This window comes from Ambystoma mexicanum, chromosome 1p (assembly GCF_040938575.1).
Source record: "Ambystoma mexicanum isolate Mex_15411 chromosome 1p, UKY_AmexF1_1, whole genome shotgun sequence".
Classification (NCBI taxonomy): domain Eukaryota; kingdom Metazoa; phylum Chordata; class Amphibia; order Caudata; family Ambystomatidae; genus Ambystoma; species Ambystoma mexicanum.
Genome location: NC_090921.1, coordinates 626,330,075 through 626,350,626, shown reverse-complemented (window position 1 = coordinate 626,350,626; position 20,552 = coordinate 626,330,075). Strand labels below are relative to the sequence as shown.

Sequence of the window (20,552 nt, the reverse complement as noted above, 5' to 3'; positions counted from 1 at the left end):
GAGAGGGTACTTTCAATACGGTAAGTGCATATTGTCTCTCATACACTGGATGAGGTAAAGACATAACACATGGAGTCTCACACAGGGCCCTTCTCCTTTTGTTCCTGTGTGACGGCGGTAAGGGGATGGGAGTTAGGGAAAATGCACCCACCTGCTCCTCAACAAGCTCCTGACACTAATGTGTACAAGGGAGCTAGACAGCGCATCTTTGTGCTACGGTCCAGCCCTTCCTAAAATGCTCAGGTCACTGTTGAGAATAAGGTTACCTGAGCATTTCAGCAATGAGTAAGCACATTTTTTAGAATCTGGCCCAATGTGTTTTTGCGTAGAGGTTGGGAATGTTACTGCAGGGAGGTTAGTGCAGTGCCTGGTGGCCACCTTAGAACATCCGTCCATTGTGGCCAAATGGATGTCTTGGCTGCCTTTGGGTAGTCTGAGTAGTGGTGCCCTTAGGTTAAGCTACTTGTGAGGAGATGTCCTTCAGCATGCAGGTGTGCACTGGTATCACTGGCAGTGGATGATTAATGTTGTGTCTGTTGTGCAGTCTAACACATTGCTACAGTGCTGGCTTGTGATTCATGTATCTTTTTGTGTGATTTCTAGGAGCCTTTTGATGGATACACCAGTGGAGAAGGGGGTAGCCTGGCAGAAGAAGAACTTGTCACGGAGATCATGGACAGCAGCGGGACTGTGAAATTTGGCTGGATCAAAGGAGTTCTGGTAAGCAATGTTTTCATATCCCCACACTCAACAGTAGTGTCCTTAGGAACTAGGACATCTTAGACTTAAACTTAGGGGCAGAATAACAAACGTCAACTGTTTGCAGCATCATTTACAATATGTTTCATGTGCACCTCTGTGTAGGCATGAATTACGAGTAGGTGGGGTAGTAACACAGAAACATGTGCTACATATGTTTTTTTTAAATAGAGAACAAAGATTCTATTGTAACCAGATGTGCTTCAACTTGTCTTTGTAAAAACACACTAGAGCTAATTTTCCTTTAAAATGTAAATTGCTGGAGTGGATGCTTACGTTTGCACTTAGGTGCAACCATGTCCCCTCCGGGCACTTCATCATTTGCACTGCGGAATGCAAATGAGAAGTGTACAGATATGGCGGAAGCCATCTGAATTGCATTGCTTGAATGCTGCCTTTGAAATGCACGGAGTAACCACTTTGAACTGACTACATGTCAGCTTGCCGCTTGGGCGAGCACAACTCACTGCATCTGTACCTGGTGCAACCAACACAGACAGCATCCCAAAATTTGGTTTGCAACAGATGAACTACCAAGCACTGAAAAAGGTACTGTTGAGAGGCCCAGCACCCTTGGTCCACTTTTGGGACCCTAGTGACTGCTAAGCAAACCATTTGCTCCTTTTTAAGCAAGACATATCCAGTTGGTGACATTTTTTGTGATTTATTGCCTTTCATCCCTGCTACATTACCCAGATGACTTGCATCATCTCAATATTACATTTTCGCTGTTCATTCCCCAGGGGTGGGTTTTTGTTATTGATTATTTTAGAGTACATTTATATTGCATTTTGGTGTGTTTAATTAAGGTATGTATATTAGCATGCAACCTTGATTGGACAGTTCTTTATTTTCGACTGTTGTACTTTTGCTGCTTGGGTTGCTACTGTTAACACATTCAGACTACAAATATAGCCTTCCCTCAGCTCATGTTTCCACAATAAGCAAAGGAGGTATATCACTTGAATGGGTCCATTTCATCTTTATGATTGGTATCACTGTTCGTTTTGGAGTAGTGTGAGGGTTGTGTAAGTGGTTAAGCCACTTCTCGTCCTTGTACTCCTGCAGGGCAGTAGCCATTTCATCACACCACTGTGTACCTTTCGGAACGTCTTAACAAACGGTATACTACTGCTCCTATAGTGCATGCAGTTCACATGCATACCTGGCTATAAACTCAACCCTGGCATCAAAATAGCATACTGATGCTTTGGGCCATTGAAAGATACAGCTCTTTGACTGCTTATTACAAGCTGGAGATGTTCCAATCACCCAGAAACAGACTATGCGTAGGCCACTTCCGTAGAAGCGTTCCTTGACCCATTTCATTTTGAACAACACCTGGCTCCTTGCTGGGCTCGCATGGCTATTTAACCAACAAAAGCCCTGCACACCTTGATATACACAGGAACTCACCAAGTGCCATCCTACCAACTGGCCGGCTTCATCAAAATGGGAATCCTCCATTCAGCACCCAGGGTACTCATCACAACAGCCCAAGCTAACTGTTAAACACCACCCATCATGGAATCATCCAATAAGATCAGAGGGATCTTCCAAATCATGAAGCTCTGCATCAACCTTCTGACAGACCCTGCAATAAAACAATCCACTGACAAATCTGTCACCATCCACACCTTCTTCACAAACAAGAAACGCAATATAAGGCAACACATTGTCACCCATATATCAAGATGGGGACCAAATTCAGGACAACTACATATATTGAGATGTGGGTTTCCTTGCTAGGGATGGGGAGGAGTTTTGTTGGGCATTGTGTCTGAACGGACAGAACCGTACATTTGGTCAGCGTAATATTTCTGCCACTCATTAGGTTAGGATTTACCACTATATGTTATATATTTATGATATGTGGTATGGAAACCTAATCACATACTGCTTATAAGTGCATGGAAAATGATTAACTGAGAAGCTGCATCAGGTCAGATCCAACATATAGTTACATTGCAGGTCATTTTTTTCGTGTCGTTTTCTCATGAATTATTTTTCATAAAGGGAAGGCCCTTGAATTATGTCAATGATGTTGAATACTGTGAGGGCAGCTGAGTTGGCAAGGTTTCATGTTTTCAGATTTTGCTGGTTAAACTAAAAGACAAAGATTTCTGTAGGCTCCTGACAGGAGGTTTCAAACACCCCTCCTCTCAAGGAGAGACTTGTGGCGCTGAATGAAGGTTCTTCTATTCATCGATGCTCAATTTTATGCCTATAGGAGAAGCTGAGCTGTATTACTGGAAGGAGTAGGACTGGTCAGTCAGTGTCAGCCTGAGCCTTTTTTTGTACATGGGTCAGCCACTTAAAACTACATCTCTTTTTAATGTACAGTTTAAGGTCTTTAGTGCATGTTTCATATGGGGTCTAGAGTCCTAATTTGGGGTTCAGCCTTTAATGATGATAATGAAATAATAATTGTGCTGTGTTAAATGGTGATGCTAACACTGGGAATGAAGTTCCTGAATGTTCAGTAATCTATTTTACTTATCATGATCATTATTACCCAACCGTGGTGCTTAATTGATCAATCCGGGTGTGGGTGAAGGACTAAGTTGACCCGGCTGCATTATAAAACCTGCAACAGACAAGTCCCTATAGACCCTCGTAGCAAGATGGTGGTTTTTTAGCAAGTCTTTGGCGGAGAGGAGCAGTGCCGGGGAAAATTCAGGTGGACCAATTAACCCTTCCTGAGAGAGAGCGCTAGCCAAGCAATCTGCAATGGAGGAAAAGCTTGCAGATGCATTTTCACAGCATGGAGCCCGCAGGAGGGGAGAATCGGAGAGCCGGCACAGAAGGCTGGATGCTGCGTCGACTGGTGGAGCGGGAATTGAAACATCTGAATCTCGGGAGCAGAAGGAGGTGGATGCTGGTGGCTCTGAGGGGCTTTTATAGCTCCAAGACACAGAACTGTGGAGGAGCAACAGCAGTTACAGAGAGCTGCCAGACCCAACCTGAGCCCCGGTGAGGCAGTGGGCCATGTATGATGGTTGGTGAGGCACCACTTGTCATGATCTCTGCTTCCAAAAGGTCAGGGTTTTCCCAACTCCTTTGGAAGCAGATCCATAACCCAGGTTCCGAGTGCCAACCAGTCCCAATTGGGACCTTTTGGACCCAGTCCTGGCGCCAGTGGCACCAGGCTCATAAATATGCCCAGTCCCAGCGCTGGAAGCGCCGGGCTCATAATGCTTGGGTGGACTTACCTGCAGCAGACCATGCTGCTTACTTGCCTGCCAGTTGAGCCTCTGATCCTCTTCTGTTTGGAACTACTTTTCCTGTTGGGTGGGGCAGGAGCCACTCCCTAGATTCAGAACACTGGAACTCTTCTGGAAAGCAGGAACTCTTTTCTTACCTAGGCGTGGCTGTGGAAGGAGACACCTAAGCACTACAGGAGGCTATTTAAACCACACCCGATGGATGAATCTTGCTTTGCGTTATTCTGCATCCTCTGCAGCAGAACGCTCATCGTGTCTTCTGCATCTGATCCTGGGCCTAAGGAAAAAGGCTTACCATCCTGAATCCAGTCTTCAGCAACACCTATAAAGACAAGAAAGAACAGGTTAGCATTACGGTCTTCAGTGACAGCTCTTCACTTACCTGGTCCATCGGCTGTCACCAACGCCTCGCGCTGCATTCCGGCATCTGAAAGACAAAGGCTTACCTACTCTTCGTGCGCTCCGCAGGTCTTCACACTGCATTCCGGCATCTGAAAGACAAAAGCTTACCAACTCTTCGCACGCTCCGGAGGCCTTCGGCGCTGCATCCCGCATCTGAAAGACAAAACAAGGTGCGTTTAAAGACATTGGGGAACTTTAATACTCACGTGCCATTACTCCTTTCCACATCTAACCCAGTGGGTATTCCGGCACCCTGCAGCCGCTCCGAACTTGTACCTGCAAAATAAAAAGACAGTTAGAGCGCATCGTGAAGCAGGCAACAAGCGCTTACTTACGTGCTTCCAGTCGCTTCTATTCATCACACGGGCTCCATCTTCAACTCACTTCAGCCCGTCATCCGCCATCGCCGGAACCCTGCAAAACAAGAAACATCATTACTAAAGACTTTAAAGACATTAGAATTACTCGAAACTTACCGTTCGTGCAGTAAACGACGGACAGCAGTCCTCTGAAGACAAGAGGCCTGCTCCCCTTATCCAGTGAAGAAACTGGTTACAGCACCCTGCCCCGAGGCAGATGGAGAGCACGGCGTTCACTTACCTAAGGTGAGAGCGTTAACCTTTGGGGTTCTACAGGAGAAGAGAAAGGGAAGAAGAGAGAGACATTCAATAACCCAGTTCCTTAATCCCATATTTTCTATCTGCAGACATCTTACCCTTCGAGTCAGACATACAGTGCACAGAGGTCCAGCCCAAAGAGCCAGCCGTGTGTTACACATCACCTTTGAAGATACGGTATACGCCCAGTCAAGACCGGCGCCTCTACGGGAATCAGGTGAGCGTTACACCACTCCTCTGCGACGGCCAGTGATGGTACAGCTGCCGAGGTGGACTGACACTTGGTAGGACTGTGTGCTGTGAACACCTGTGTGCTCGATATGGGTGCTGGGAAGAAACAGGGTAAGGTGGAGCCTGAGAGGGTAAAGAATACGCCCCACTGCACCTTGTGTGCGACACCAGCTGAAAGCACCTACAAGGAAGAGTAGCTGTGCCCTGCTGGGGCTGTGGAGCCTGCCTTGAGGGCCTCCAACTTCCGGCTTAGGGTCGAGGCTCCTGCTCCACCTCCGCACATAGCCCTGTGACACCGGAAGCAAAAGAGAGATTGGACCAGACAGCGACACAACACATTGCAAAAGGAGACAAGTGCCAGTCCCAGTTGCCCTTCCAGCAGAGACCCCGATCAGTAGTCAGCTTCTGAAAGTCTGCGTGGAACACAACATACGCCGCACAAATGGAAGGAACTGAGGTTCCCCCTGGAACTACACCACCACTAGCACTGAGTGGGAAGCCGACGCAGGAGAACCCCCACCCCACCAGACCTTGTCCTAGATCCTTACACAAATGAAATCCGGCTTCGAGTCAGTAAACCGTAAACTTGATAATCTAGTGTTCAATGTCGACACTATGCAGAAGAGGAATGAAAAAGAGAGCATTCGTGTGACGGAGGCAGCAAACCACATCAGTACTCTAGAAGATGACATCTCAGTTCTAACACGTATGGTTCTAATGATGCAATTATACATGAAAGCAGTACAATCTATAAATGAAGACCTGAAAACTAAGTCACAACAGAATAACTTGCACTTAGTGGGACTCACAGTACAACCCCCTACTGCAATTAATGGAATCCTTCATTAAAGCTGTCCTGCAACACCCCTTCCCCCATCATCTCAATTCCTGGTGGAGCGAGCACACAGGGAGACTATACTCGGAGGGCGAGGGAGCTGGGGGAGCTCACATACCAGGAGGCGAGAGTTTCCTTATACCGCAGAAAACCCAACAACCCTGTTTGGCGGTCAAAGAAAGACTTTGTGATAAAGGCATGAAATACACTATGCTCTTCCCATCCAAACTGGGACAATGCATGGAAAGACATTTTTTTCTATCACCTCAAGACAAGCACAGATTTTTTGACAGCCTTCCATCATCATCATCATCATCATCATCACAGTCCCTAAGAATCGCTAGCCTAAGACTTTGTCTAATCTACCCTTATTCAGCTTTGCTCTCAGGTAAAATGAATATGCATTCATGAATGTTATGGTTCAGCCACTGTGTGTAAGTTCATGTCCAAATTGTGGACACACCGCTGCGATCAATAGCCTGCAGGTTTGCAGTACTGCCGCAGACTTAGCTTTCCTCCCTTTTTTTGCACCTTCAGTTGGGGCTTGGTCCTGCGTTTGTTAGTACAATATTCCAGAATGGTGGGGTAATGTAAACTGCTAGTTGGGGTTCGCCATTGAGGGAGCAGGTTGGCGAAACAATGACATATACCTGGGGATGTACTTGCAGGAGAAAACAAATGCAGCATCTTAAGCTAGACGGCATGTGTATTAGGTATAGAGTTAGCAATAGTATTAGATGGCAAAGCAAAGTGCATGGCCGATGAAAAATGATCAGGATAAGGAGGCCATTACACTGTTGACTTGGAATGTTAGAGGCCTCAATAATGTCATCAAGGCTATGGAAGTACAGGCGTATTGAGCGCGCCAGGGGGCAAAGATAATAATGATGCTGGACTCACACCTATATGGCTCCAGTAGTAAACCTTTTGCTAAGGCATGGGTCTGCTGAGTTTCTACACGTCATATTCGTCTAGCTCCAGAGGGGTAGTCCCCTTGATCCCCAGGTTGCTGCTATTTTGGCTTTTTGCATACAGCAGAGGTTTGACAAGCACAACATAGAATAATGGCCTCACTACAACTTTCGAGGTGAATGATAAAGCAGGTGCTGTCTGTATTAGTTGCTTTTTCAGTTCTCCCGATAATAAGTTATCAAAATCATGAGGGTGTAATAAATCCAGCATATGGATGGCAATATTAACTCCAAAATAATTGAGACATTACCGCTGGTGGTGTTAATACCATGGGTAATACCTCTATTCCGTTATGAAATCCTATGGCGAAGTCAAAATGGGGAATAACATGAGCTACTACAGATGGTAACTGTAATTCAGTTTTGCTGTGTTAGTACTGCTGATACCACCAAAATCGTAATGAGGCCATCATTATTTTATTCAATGTTTGAGAAAGAGAGAGAGAGCGAGAGAGAAGGAAGAAGGGCAGACATTGTTTCATCATAGATTGTTTCCCTTGTGAACAATGCTATCTTTATATATAGTATCTGCAAAGTGCCCATTTCTGAAACAGGGAGGAGGCCATGCGATTTTATTTTATTTTGAAATAGATTCAGGATCAATGGGGAAAATTAAAGGATATCCCAGCAAAATAGTTTTAGTGCTCAATCTAAAAATTCATAACAATGTAGAATAAATAGACAGAAGACTGGCGGAGTAGGGAGCAATCGATGGTGAAGGCCTGCAAAACAAACAAATCACAGGTTTACACTTAACGAGTCCGGTGCAAACATGAAGGAGCATCATCAGTACTGACTAAATGTGTTTTCTTTAATGCACAAGTGCTATATCTGTTTAGCAGTGCCCTGCTTTACCTTTAATACCATTCTTCTAAGGATATAGGGCCAGTTTGTCTTCTTTGAGGCAAGCGCAACACACTTATCCAACTCCTAGATATTTCCCTGTTCACTTAACAAACTAACTTTCAATTCTTCTCCAGGTGAGATGCCTTCTGAACATCTGGGGTGTTATGCTTTTTATGAGGTTGACTTGGATTGTTGGCCAAGCAGGCATTGGTAAGTCTTCATTTTGAGCTTCCTGTTTTATCGCATGAATTTCAGTAATGATTCAGCATAGTAACTATGATCTTTCATGTGTTATATGAATTTAGGATACTGTATAGCTTTTAGCAGCTCTCGGTTATATTTGTACTCCATAGCAAGCAGTGTGAGAGTGAGTAAATAACCACACTTATATTGTATCGCTGCTTCATTGTGTTTCGCGCCTTGAAGTACTTGTGTATAGGCGCGTTATAAATGCCATATCATATCATATCATAACTAAAACTAAAATGCCTCTATGGCAGGAGGCCCCACATCCAGTTATCATTTGCAAAATCAACTCCATGTTTTTAATCTACACACATAACATATTTTTGAATACAATTAATGTCATTTGGACGTGTTATAGGTCCAGTCATTATCCTGAAGATCTGAAGTTTGTGATCTATTCAGGACCCATGATTAATGCACTGAGTTGTCTTGTAGATGGTAAATGTTACTTAAGCCATGGGACAAGTTATGATTAGCACTTTGAATGAGAATCTGAGTCCAATATCTCCCTAAAGCACTGATGAGTAGAGGGCTCTGTGATGAAGTTGGAGCCACGCCCTTTGAGGCTAGGGAGGTGAGCCCTCTCTGCAAGACCCTCCCTAGGGGCACGGGCAAGTGGAACCTCTTAGGGGACACAGACTTACATTCTAAGGAGGAATTCCATGAACCCAATACCATTTGTTCATATATGGAACTGCCTGCAATGGAGATCAATCTGTCATCCTTACCTTTGGCTTCAGGCAATGTGGGAAAGAAACAGCCATATCAAGACATAGGAGATGCCTCTTTAAAAGGAGGTGTGCCTATAACTTGGATGAGCAGCCCTTGTGGGAGAGAGAGTATGGTATGCATGAGAAACCCCCTTACGTGATTACGACCTTGGAGAGACAGAGCAGAGTGTAGACAGAACAGAGTGTAATCACAGAGCCTGTCACTTTTTGAAAGGCAAACAATGCCAGAGTGAGACGCTGTGGAGCTGATGAATCCTGCAACGGGAGAACCGTTACCTAAATGAGGACCTAAGACCTGCGCACGGTGGTGGCGTGACCACACCTGCTTTGTAAGGGACGACACGCCCAACAAATGATGCCGAGACCACTGATTTGCAAATCCTGATAGCTACCTATTAACTGTATATAATGCCTCTGTATTGCTCCCTGCCTATATACACTGTCAATGTAACGTTGCTCCTGTTTAACCAAAGTAATGTGCCTAGATGCCTGAGGGCTTGGCGCACTATACAAATAAACAAACTACAAATACAAAATACCTGCAGCCAGCATCAGTAGATGGCACCCAAGGCCAGAGGAGCCGAGAACGATACACTGGTGAAGCCAAGCACAGAGAAGAGCAGGTGCAAAGATGGTAACCTGAGTGCGTGCCTCACCCCGTGAGTTTCCCCTGCATTGGAAACGGTATCTGGGAGAACGGGAGAGGTGGGAGGTTGCCAAGGCAAACCAATAGGAGTCCCAATTATGAAAAACGAAAAATAAATCAACAGAATTGTGCGTATCTGAAACCAATACAGAGCGTGATTAACAACGCTGTATGGGAAACAGACAAGAAGTGGAAACAAATAGCCTAGGAGGAAGGGAGACGTGCACAGGTTTTAAGGCTTGAAGAGAGGAGCACTGCAAATACGTTTAATACGTGTTGTGAAATCAAACTGTCAAGGGAACTGGATCATAAATGAGAGAATCCAATACTACAAACCCAGGAGAGGGGCACTCACAGTTTGGATAAGGTCGTACAAAACATAGAGTTTATGAACACTCAAGGGTATTGGAGACATGCAAGTAAAGACCTGAGTGTGAGAAACTACTTCAAGAAAAATTGTTGTAAAGTTGGTATTAAAGTGAATGCAAGGCCCACAAGCATATGGGAAGAGCTACAAATGCTTATGAAGGAAACGACAAGAGACTATCGGGGAAGATAACTTAAAAATCCTATGTTTTAAAGAAAGACATTTAAGTATCAATAACCACAGGTGTCAAGGTACAGCCTTAAAGAGAAAGTTGCTGGGTAGAAGACAAGAAGAAACATGACCAGGAGAAGAGAGACAGTCTTTTGGCCTATTTTGAGTTATTGATATTAGTGGTAGCATCAGGTAAATGGGCAGAGCGATCCCTTTAGTAATAGGGAACTATAGGCTTTTATCTTATAATTTTAATTAACGAAAAGGTAACATGTCCTCCATGTGTCCGACTCTTCCTTGCAACCCATCACAGATCCTACAATGATCCAGTCAGCACGTCCCATAGCTGAAGTTCCCAAACAGAAAATATATTTTGCTTCTCTTGTTGAATCTTGTCATAAAGACTGCATCATTTTATGTCTTGAACACATTTACAACCACTGTGACTGTTTGAGAGAACTTGTAACTTCTTCCCATGGGGAGCCCCACCCCCTGTGAGTCTAGGGAGGTGAGCCCGCTCTGCAACACCCTCCCTATGGATCGAGGCAAGTGGGACCTCAACGGGAGAGACTCCCCCTTTGAGTACAAGGACTCCTATTCCTGTGAGGAACTCCCAGAGGTCCTCCATGTGATGGCTTATATGGGCATGTATAATACACCAGAGTGTTATCAGTTTCATGAAGTTAAAGTAAACCAATATCATCAGTAACAAGAAATTGATATTCCTTTCAATCAGACTCTCCAATGGACTGTGCCAAGCAGTCTGATAAGGGATGATATGCCAGAGAACCAGCGAGAGGGCGGAGAGCTGACAGGGAGCAAAACACTGAGAGAACCACAGCAGCACCCTGTATGTAAGAGAATGGATGAAGACAGGGCTGTTGTAGAATGCATAGCCTGCGCTAGCCAGAGCAACTCCGACGCAGAGTGAGAAACACTGGGAGAACAAAGTGTCAGAGCTAAGGAAATCTAAGTCCAGTGGAAGAAGGAGTTTGATGGTGGCATTACCACAAAGTAGTCGTGTTGGCCAGTCTGCCCTTACCACAACGCCAACACCACCAGTGGGAGGTAATCACTCACCGATCCAGGTCACGGCTCCAGTGGCATTTAGAAGATGAGAGCGAGGCACCGAAGAAAGAGATGCCGTGGAAAGTTAGCCTCAGGGCTGCGAAGCAGACGAAAGCGAATCCGATGTCCACCTGGTACCAGCACCATTGCCCCTGAACACAGAAGGTAATACGGGAAATAGTATTAACACCTGAAGGGCAAGAGGGGCTCTATGTAAAGCAGATGAAACTCATCCCATTATTAGTGTAATGGGAATTGGAAATGAAAAACCAGAACTGTATTAATGAAATAGAAGGAAATACAAATGCTATAAAATGGGAGGGAAAACAATTTGGAAACTTCCCACTTTGGGAAAAGGGAAAAGACAACCCATACCCTGATGGTAAAAAGGTTAATGTAGGAGGAAAAGAAACTTGCAGAATACAGTCTTCTGATGGTAAGAAGATAATCCTCATACATGAAACAGCACTCTGGGATAGGGTGAATTATAATTGGAAATTAAGGATTCAGAGTATAGAGGAGAACAATATACAAGGGGACCTGAAATCCTGTACGAGAGAGAGAATGAACTTAAATTGAACAAAGATAATTAGGGAGAAAGAGGAAAAAGTAAACTACCAGTCGCCTAAAGGAGCTACGTAACTTAACTAAAAAGATAACAAATGTCTATTTGCATTTGGTCTACTGAGTGGAACAGATGAATCAAAACGGAATCCCTGTGAAGAAAACAGTAATCGGGAGAAGGGAGTAATTCTCCTGGTCTTAGTTATATCAGTGATAGGGTCAGATAGGTTAGATGTGGACAGTGTACGGACTTGTTTTGGATAGTTACACTGACTGACGAGCACCTTCGTTAATAAATTAGATAGGGAACACCCCAGTCATAGGGAAAGATAGACCTTATTTTACTTTAAATAAACCTGAGAATAAAAATGTCATTACAGCGTCTGCGTCCTTCTTCTGATCCGCCACACCACTTTTGCTTCACTGACAAATTCTGAGATTGGTGGTGAAGTGGTCATGTTACCTCCAGCATATAGCGGTTTGTAACTCTACTTTACCTCCAAAAATTGAGGTTTTAACATGGCATGATTATGGCTTACAGTAAATCCTACAAAATCCCAATAGAGTCCAATGGACTCCAAAACTGGGAACGAATTCCGCTATTGCCCCACCCGTAACCTGGTGTTAATTCAACCAAACTGAGTGGCGGCAATAGCAAATGTGTTTTGCATTAATTGCTTTGGAATTACTGTCAAACACGTAATGAGACTCTTTACACCTTCATAGCATTTCACACGTTTTTTACCTTGTATGATTTATAAGGAACTTGTGGTGGCAACAGTAAAGACAGACACAAGTAATCACAGTTCAAGGGTGTTTATTAAACTGAAAATGCAGGGTAGAAAAACACCTACGCTAAACCTACCTGTAAAATGGGAGAAAGTGTTGACCATGTAATGAATATAAGGCAGTCCTTGTGGTGTCTTGTCAAAGTAAAAAGGCCTACACTAAAAACAAACTATTGCCAGTTTCTTAAAGCTAATTACAAAAGAGTGTGGGATAGGGTTCCAATAAAGAAAGAAGTGTTCTCAAATAATATGTCAGGTTGTGAGTGACAGTGGTCTCCCTTCCCCACGTTTTCTGCACGGAACAAGGTGGGTCTCCTGAGCACAGCACATACTCGAGCTTTCCCCAGCATGAGCTGACAGTTCTGTTCCAGCTATCGGGTTCTCCGTTGGTTAAAGTCTCTTTTCAGTAGAATATCTCTTGCCTGATACTCCCAAAAACAAACAAACAAACAGACACTTCAAAACAATGCCATGAGAGCCGCCCTAAACTTCCCTAAAAATGCTCATATATCAGACTTTAGGAGATCCACTAACTGGCTCTCCACAAAAGACAAAATCCTCCTTAAAACAGCATCTCCTACACACAAATGTCTTATCCACGCAGCCCCGCAATACCTTATAGACAGATTCACCAGACAAACAGCCTCTCACCCCCTAAGAAAAGCTAACTCCAACCTCTTGTTAGTACCCAGATTTAAACTCACCAAATCTGGTGGGAGCAGTTTAGCTGTTAAAGCAGCACAATATTGGAACTCTCTTCCCCCTGCTCTAAGGGAAGATCTCCCCCACCAGGAATTCAGATCCAATCTGACTCAATGGCTAAAAGAACATGATGCCTAACCTCCCCCCACTGACACCTAGGATCTTATGTATATTTTGTATATCTGTTTTGCTTTATTTATATATCACACGTGCATTCTTGTAAATTTTATGTATATACATCTGCAATTCTTTGACTATACATGTCTACAGCCTTGTAACCGTAGCTGTACCTCCATGTTTAATATGTAACCTAAGTTGAACAACCCTCTTTTTGCCTTTGCGCCCGAATACCCTTGGGTCTGGTGCGCAATACAAATAATAAAACAAACAAACAAACAAACAAACAAAAGTTCTGTTTCACGTATGGCTTTGGCCGACGACTTCACCCCTGGGTCTCCCTCGTCCGGGCTCGGACCCCAAATGACAAGTGGGACAGTTGACTTCTCCTTGTCTTGTAATGTCTCTTGGTTTTTTGAATCTTAATGTCTTTTTGAACAACTCTTCAGGGTTCACCCCTGCTCGTCGGCCTCCCTCTTCCGGGTTCACTCCTGCCAACCTTTATAACACACTGTGTGCTCATTTCACCAAGCAGGATTAATTTCCCTTTGCTTCACGATCATCTGCCGGTCAAAGATTTTCAATGGTATGGAGGATTTGACAAGACCCCTGTATGACCACTTTGACCCCCTTCACCTTTTCCTAAGACCTTCTGGTTACTGTAGTTCACAGCCAGAGTTTCCCAAGTGAGCACCCATGTGGTGCCAGACTTTTTTGGTGCTGGTTTTCCTACTCTTATCTTCAATCTTCAAAAGTACTTTTGCGCTTTTCAAAGTTTAAATTAGCTGTTGGGTTTTCATTTAACACAGTTTCGTTTCTTATCAACACTCCCCTCGACTCACGGACTGTGATGAACCGCTTGTCTTTCTTCTCCTTCGAGTCAAGGTTGGTACCACGGACACCAGTGTCTCTCCCCGGCTTGGTTATTAGCGAAGGAGGGTCTCATGTACCTTTGACATCTGTTGCAACACACACTTTTGTTTGCGGACGTTCTTCTCGGGATACTTCATGGGCCTTGGTTGGGAAGGACAAGGTCGATTCTCTCCTTGTCACCCTCTCGGTCTGCGCCGTCTTTCTCCTCCTCTTGAACTGCTAGCCTGAGTTAGCTCTCACATCGTGCGGTCTGCCTTTCTCATCCTGTTCTCTTGTGCTCCACCTTTTATCCCTTTGGGGAAGGGAAAGGGCCATCGGGTGTGTGTGTTTCTGGTCAATTTCCTGACTTTGCCTGACCCTTATATTGGGACATGTCCGGTTGAAGCTCTAGTGTTAGTCCTTTGTCTTTCGTGTCGTGTAAAAGTGTTCATGTCGGAAAAGGGGGGCACTGTTCTGGAATATCCTACATGATAGGATGGAGAAAAGGTGTTTAAGGAAGGCGTTTGAAGAATGGGGATACCGCGTCTTACTCGTCAGTGTCCCACTCCCCAAGTACCCCCCACAACCTCCAGGTGATCCTCCCGCACTGGTCCACCCCCAGGAAATTGATCCAAAAGCAATGGTTGTGTCCTGGCCACCTGGATGACAGATCCCTGGGGACTAGACAGGGAGACACCTTCAGGTTTCTCACAGCTTCCAACATGGGTTTCCAGATTTGAAACAGATCATCATCATCTTCTAGTGCTTCAGGCAAGAATTCAGCCCACCAAACACCAAAGGCCTTAAACTGTTTATTGCATTTCATTAGGCTTTCCTACCTCTTCACACTTCATAGACTTCAAGAATTAAAGTGTATCACTCTTTCATAGTGCTAGTGGTTCATTCTCTTATAGTGGTTCCCAGTGCTTTATCGTAGACTCAGGCAATGTGCTTCAGTCTCTCAAAGTGTTTCACAGAGCTTAATGGTAGACTGAGACTATCAAAGTGGTTCACTCTCTCCTAATGCTTCAAACAGCTTTTCTTCTCAAAACATCAGGACTTAGTGATTCTCTGGTTTCTAATCATGAGCACACTCAGTCTTCTGCCTAAAAATGTAACCTCACAAGTCTCTCAGTGTCAGAGTTAGTTTACAGCTCACAGTGCTGGTTGCACTGTTCCCTCAGTAACAGTTCTTTAAGGAAACAGCAATTCCATGAGTGACAGTCTGATTAGAATTTGACTCGCAAGCAAAAATACAGTGGTTTGGATGGTTAGGCAGAGCAATGCCAGTGGATTCCATACAATATTCACTTTCCATCTTTGTTAATCACATTAATTGCTGCGCGCATGCCCAGGTGTGGGTTCTGAACTTGCTTTGCATAGAGACCTACGCTACTATTCACTGATGTGACGCCCAGTAAGGCAAAAACATGACTGGGGTTTATTGTGGTATTTTTAGAAGGGATGTGACCCAGGCTTTCAGGCTGACCTATCCTTTTTAGGGTGTGATCAAGCCGATTCGCATAAGGATCTTTGCCTTCTTTAATAGCATTTCAGGTTGAAAAAGTACGGATTGAACGGTTGCCTGGACGCGTGCCATAGGTTTTGATTCACAACCCTCTATTCATCACACTTACATTTTGTTTGTCACCTAAATTAGAACGTGCATGCCCAGATGTCGATCCCAAGTTGCTTTTCCTAGCAACCCAAGATGCACTGATTACTACTCTCTGTAGGTTCGTGAATGATTAATTCAGAGAATGCTGTGTGCTGGTATGTATCAAAAATTAATGGGTAACATCTCTTTTGAAAAAAACAGGCCTATTACCATGTGATCCTCTGAACTATCGACCTATTTCAAATTTTCCTTTTCTTTTAAAAACTCTGGACAGGGTGGCGTATATGCAAGTGCTTGCCCATCTGAGATCCTATAACATATTGAACCAGAGGCAATCAGGATTCAGAGAAATGCACAGGATACAGACAGCATTGCTGGACTTAAAGTCCACACTCCTCCAGCATATAGATCAGGGAGATACTTGCATGCTGATGCTTCTGGACCTGTCTGCCGCCTTCAACCTGGTGGACCACACAGCTTTGGTCACCAGGTTGGAGGAGGTAGCAGGATTCACCACTTCGGCAGCACAAATGGGTTAAATCGTTCTTCTGGGGACGTCAGTGGAGGGTGAGTAGTGCCCTGGCTGATGCTTATCCTAAAGAGCTGGCCCAAGGAGTACCTCAGGGAGCTTGTCTTTCCCCCATATTTTATAATATCTTTACAGTGTCGTTTCAGGATTTCCTGGACAATAATGGCATTGAGTTTACTAATTACGCCGATGACACTCAATGTGTCATCCCTCTTACTGATGTCTTTGCGGAAGACGAAGCCAACATCAATAAAATCTAAAGCCTAATCCAAAATTGGATGTGTACTAATGGCCTCTCGCTCAATACGAGCTAAACAGAGTTGATGCTAGTGGGAATGGAAGCCAAAACACGTAAGCTGGAAGAACGGTAGATCCAGTTACAGGTTGACGGTTGTACTATTTAGATGAAAAAGAAGGTTAAAACGCTGGGGTTTACCTGGACTGCAACCTGAACATGGAAGCTCATCTTAGCAGTCTGGTTGCCTCAGCAGCATACTATATTAAACTTCTGTCCCATGCTTGGCCCTTTCTCTGAAGGGCAAGTCGAGAAACCCTAGCGTGTGCTTTAATGGGATCGCAAATCGACTACTCCAGTAGTCTATTGATTGGTCTACCTAATTTATTAGATTAATAGATTACAGGTGAAGCAGAATAATGCAGTTCGAGTCATTGCGGACTGGAAAAAAAGGGACCACATTTTGGATGCAAGAAGGGACCTACAGTGACTTCCAATCAAGGAGAGAATCTGTTTCCGGCTGATGGTGATCACACATAACTGACTGAAAAACTCAGGGCCAACATACCTCAATGATGAATTGGTACTAAAAGCCAGTAAACATAACTTAAGATCCAACAAATGCTCTCAATTAAAGATCCCTGCACGCAGGTTGATGCAGGTGAAAAATTTAGCTTTCTACTCTGCCGCACCAGCTTTATGGAATGGATTATCCATTAACTTAAGAGAAGCGGCCTCCATCACAGTTTTCAGAAAGGGACTGGAGACCCTCCTGTTTAACTAATAATATCCTTCCAATTTTGACTTCATCTGTAACATACCTTTTTTCACAGCGTTAGGTTGTATGTCTGTCTGTGTTGTGTGTGTTGTTAGTGCCCTTAAGCCTCTGGCACAGTGGCCGCGCTATGCAAGCCATTAAAGTTAAAGTTACACCTTAAAGATGACAACCAATGAGGCTGATGTATGTCTGCGAATGCTTGTGGCCTTGAGCAGAAGGGATGTGACCTAGCATTTTCAGCTGGACTGTCTCTTTTGGTGTTTACCTGTGCTTGATTTTCATATTTATTGGTGAGTTTAATAATGCACAAATAATGTGGGGGGGGCTGCCTCAAAGGGCCTATTGTCTTTAGTCTTCTGCAATGGCATGCATTGCTGAAAAATAAAGTTTTTTTGCGTATTGTCCCGAATAATGCCAGTGGTTTTGATGCATTGAAAATCCTCTATCCAACACTCTTCAGTTTTTTAAATCCTCCTAATAGGGATGGTCTGCCTAGGTGTGGGTCCGAGAGACACAAGCTAAACATCACTGATGGCATCCAATTAGGTTTAAAATGTGTGAGTTACCTGTAGAAAAGAGCAGAGGCAATTTGGGAATTACTTCACCTCGTGAGGTTGGCTTAGCCTGATTGTCATATGATCATTCCCCTTTAGTAATGGCATGACATGCTGACAAAAAGAATGCAAGTGGTTCTGCGGTCGCCAAGCTATAGTTAATTTGAGCATCAAGTTCCATAGGAAACCCAAAAATTGAATTGCTAATAACTTTATGACTTACATATTTTGGCTGATATTTTGCAAACAAAATGTTTATCGGTAACCACAGACCCCCACCCACCAGCAACACCACCCAACCCTTTTGATTGGAAAGATTCATACAAAAATGAAAATGGTATTAAGAAAGCAAAAAAATGAAGTTTTCGGCCTGCTCCCGTTCATTTCCATATAGAGAACAAGTCAACATTTCTGCACCACGCACGTCAAAATCCAATGGACAGAATTGGACCAGGTACGAAACGACTTGTGCACAAAGTGTTGACTCGATTTCCTGAACGGGTCTGGGGTTATTCAGTCCAGTAGTTGTTAAAATATATGATGGGGAAGGAGGTGCGCCTTTCTCCCAAAATTATAGCTATATATATATGTGTCCCACAATGCATCAGCAAGGCTTTTCGGAAATTAAAAAGCTGTCATTTTTCTTGTTCGATGCAAGAGATAACCAAGATTATAACAGAAATAACCAGGGTTAGCCGAAAACTAAAAGAGAAAAAAAATGACATTTGGAAGAGCAAAAAGGATGAAATGGCATCAGGGTAGAGGTGTAGAGGGGGCGAGAGGACACCATGTGAAATTGAGGCATTGGTGGTAGTGTGTTGGGGACCAAGTTCAAAGCTCCAATGTTTTTGGATAACCAGGGATATCCGGTGGGGTAGCCATGGTTATAATATAGGCGATCACAAATGAAAGTGCGTCAAATGAAACAAGTGTTTGGGGGAATAGGAGAGGACTAGGGAAGGAAAAAGAACTTGGGAGTAGGAAGAGGGTGGGCACTTGGTGAGTGTCTGAGAGGACAGGGGAGAATTTAAGATTTGTCATGCATTTTTTCTGATAACCATGGTTATTTGTGTGCATTTACAGATAACTCTGGTTATCTGTAGTACATTAATAACCGCGGTAAAGGGAAAAAAGGAGAGTTAAAAAAAATGAGATTAAGACAAAAAAAGGGGAGTTTTAGAGGGAGATTGTTGTGGGGGTAATGGGTGCGGCCGAAGGCTATGGCTAGTGGGTTACTTTGAGGATCTGCATGGTGCAATATGGAACGTGGCCACGGCAAAAGGCCATGGCTAGTGGGATCCAACAAAATCTATTAGAGCAATATGGCAAGGGGCCACGACCAAAGGCCATGGCTAGTGGGCCCGTTCAGGTAACCTACGGGAGCAAAATTTAGAGTGGCCACAGCCGAAGCCCATGAGTATTGGGACCCAATGAAGCTGTTTGGGGAACACGTACATGGGACACAGCCAAAGCCTGTAGCCACTGGCTGTGGCCAAAGGCCACGGCTAGTGTGCCCAAAAGAAACCTAGTGGTGTGGCCACATCCGAAGGCCATGGCTAGCGGGCCCAATTAGGAAACCTATTGGAGCAACATGTAGAATGTCCATGGCCAAAAGCCATGGCTAGTGGGACCCGAGGAAAGCTATTGGGGGAACAAGTACAGTAAGGCGGTGGCCACTGTCTATGGCCGAAAGCCATGGCTAGTATGCCCAAAAGAAACAGTGTTGTGGCCACCGCCGAAGGCCATGGCTAGGGGGCCTGTTTAGGAAAACTATAGGAGCAAAATATAAAGTGGCCATGGCTAGTGATCCGTAAAACATCCATGGTATAACAAAACCCTTGAAATTCACTGAACAAACTATAGTTAGTGTAGTTAATTTGCGCAGATTTCACACCACAAAACCCTTGAAATTCAACGGATGTGGGAATTCATGACCATCTTAAATCGACACGTTCCCATTGCTAAGTCCATCAGTGCACACATATTATAAGAGAAGGGATTCACAATGGCATTATGTGGGGCATAGCATTATGAGGAACATCAACAGGAGCGCACAAAACATAGCTGGCCATACCTTCCCACATCTGCTGACTTTTAAGGGTTTTGTTGCATGAAATCTTCACAATTTAACTGCACCATATATATGGAGAAAGACACCAGTGGCATCTGGGTCTCACAGGATAGGCAGAAGAAAATAGCACAGAACAAGCGGGCAAAGAAAAATTATTCTGTCAAAAAATATTCAGTTTATTAATATTAAAGAAACAAGTTTTCCAGGCTATGAGGCATCCAGCAACGCGTTTCGTGCCCAACCAGGTACTTGTTCAAGCTAAAACAGACCCCACAAACGTGATAGATTTAGAATGTACACGCAGGCTCTGTGGTCTACAAGACTCAGACAGCACCCATAGTGAATAGATCGGCCATTTTTGAATGGAACTGTGACATTCAATGTAGATAATCTTAACTGATCTCATTGTATGCATCAGAAAAGAAAAGTTATAAAAGCAATTCTGAATATTAAATAATATGAATGCCAATTATTCCTATGTGCATACAAATAGTATGCATCAATCAAAAAGAAATTTAGACTGAACAACATGCATAGTGGATTTACAACCAAGACATAACAAAATATGATCCAAATTGAAAGCACGGGTGTTACTGTGCAAAGTGCATCAGAGGGATTAACCACAAGCAT

At 44.1% G+C, this 20,552-nt stretch overlaps 1 protein-coding gene across 1 annotated transcript in view; it reads left to right on the top strand.

Annotated features, from left to right (window-relative positions):
• LOC138577272 (solute carrier family 12 member 2-like) overlaps positions 1-20,552 on the top strand; it is a 953,949-nt gene that overhangs the window by 264,212 nt on the left and 669,185 nt on the right. Inside the window, exons 2-3 of the mRNA XM_069649614.1 lie at positions 604-720; positions 8,020-8,095. Of these exons, the coding sequence (XP_069505715.1) occupies positions 604-720; positions 8,020-8,095 (193 nt within the window). The remainder of the gene's footprint in view (positions 1-603; positions 721-8,019; positions 8,096-20,552) is intronic.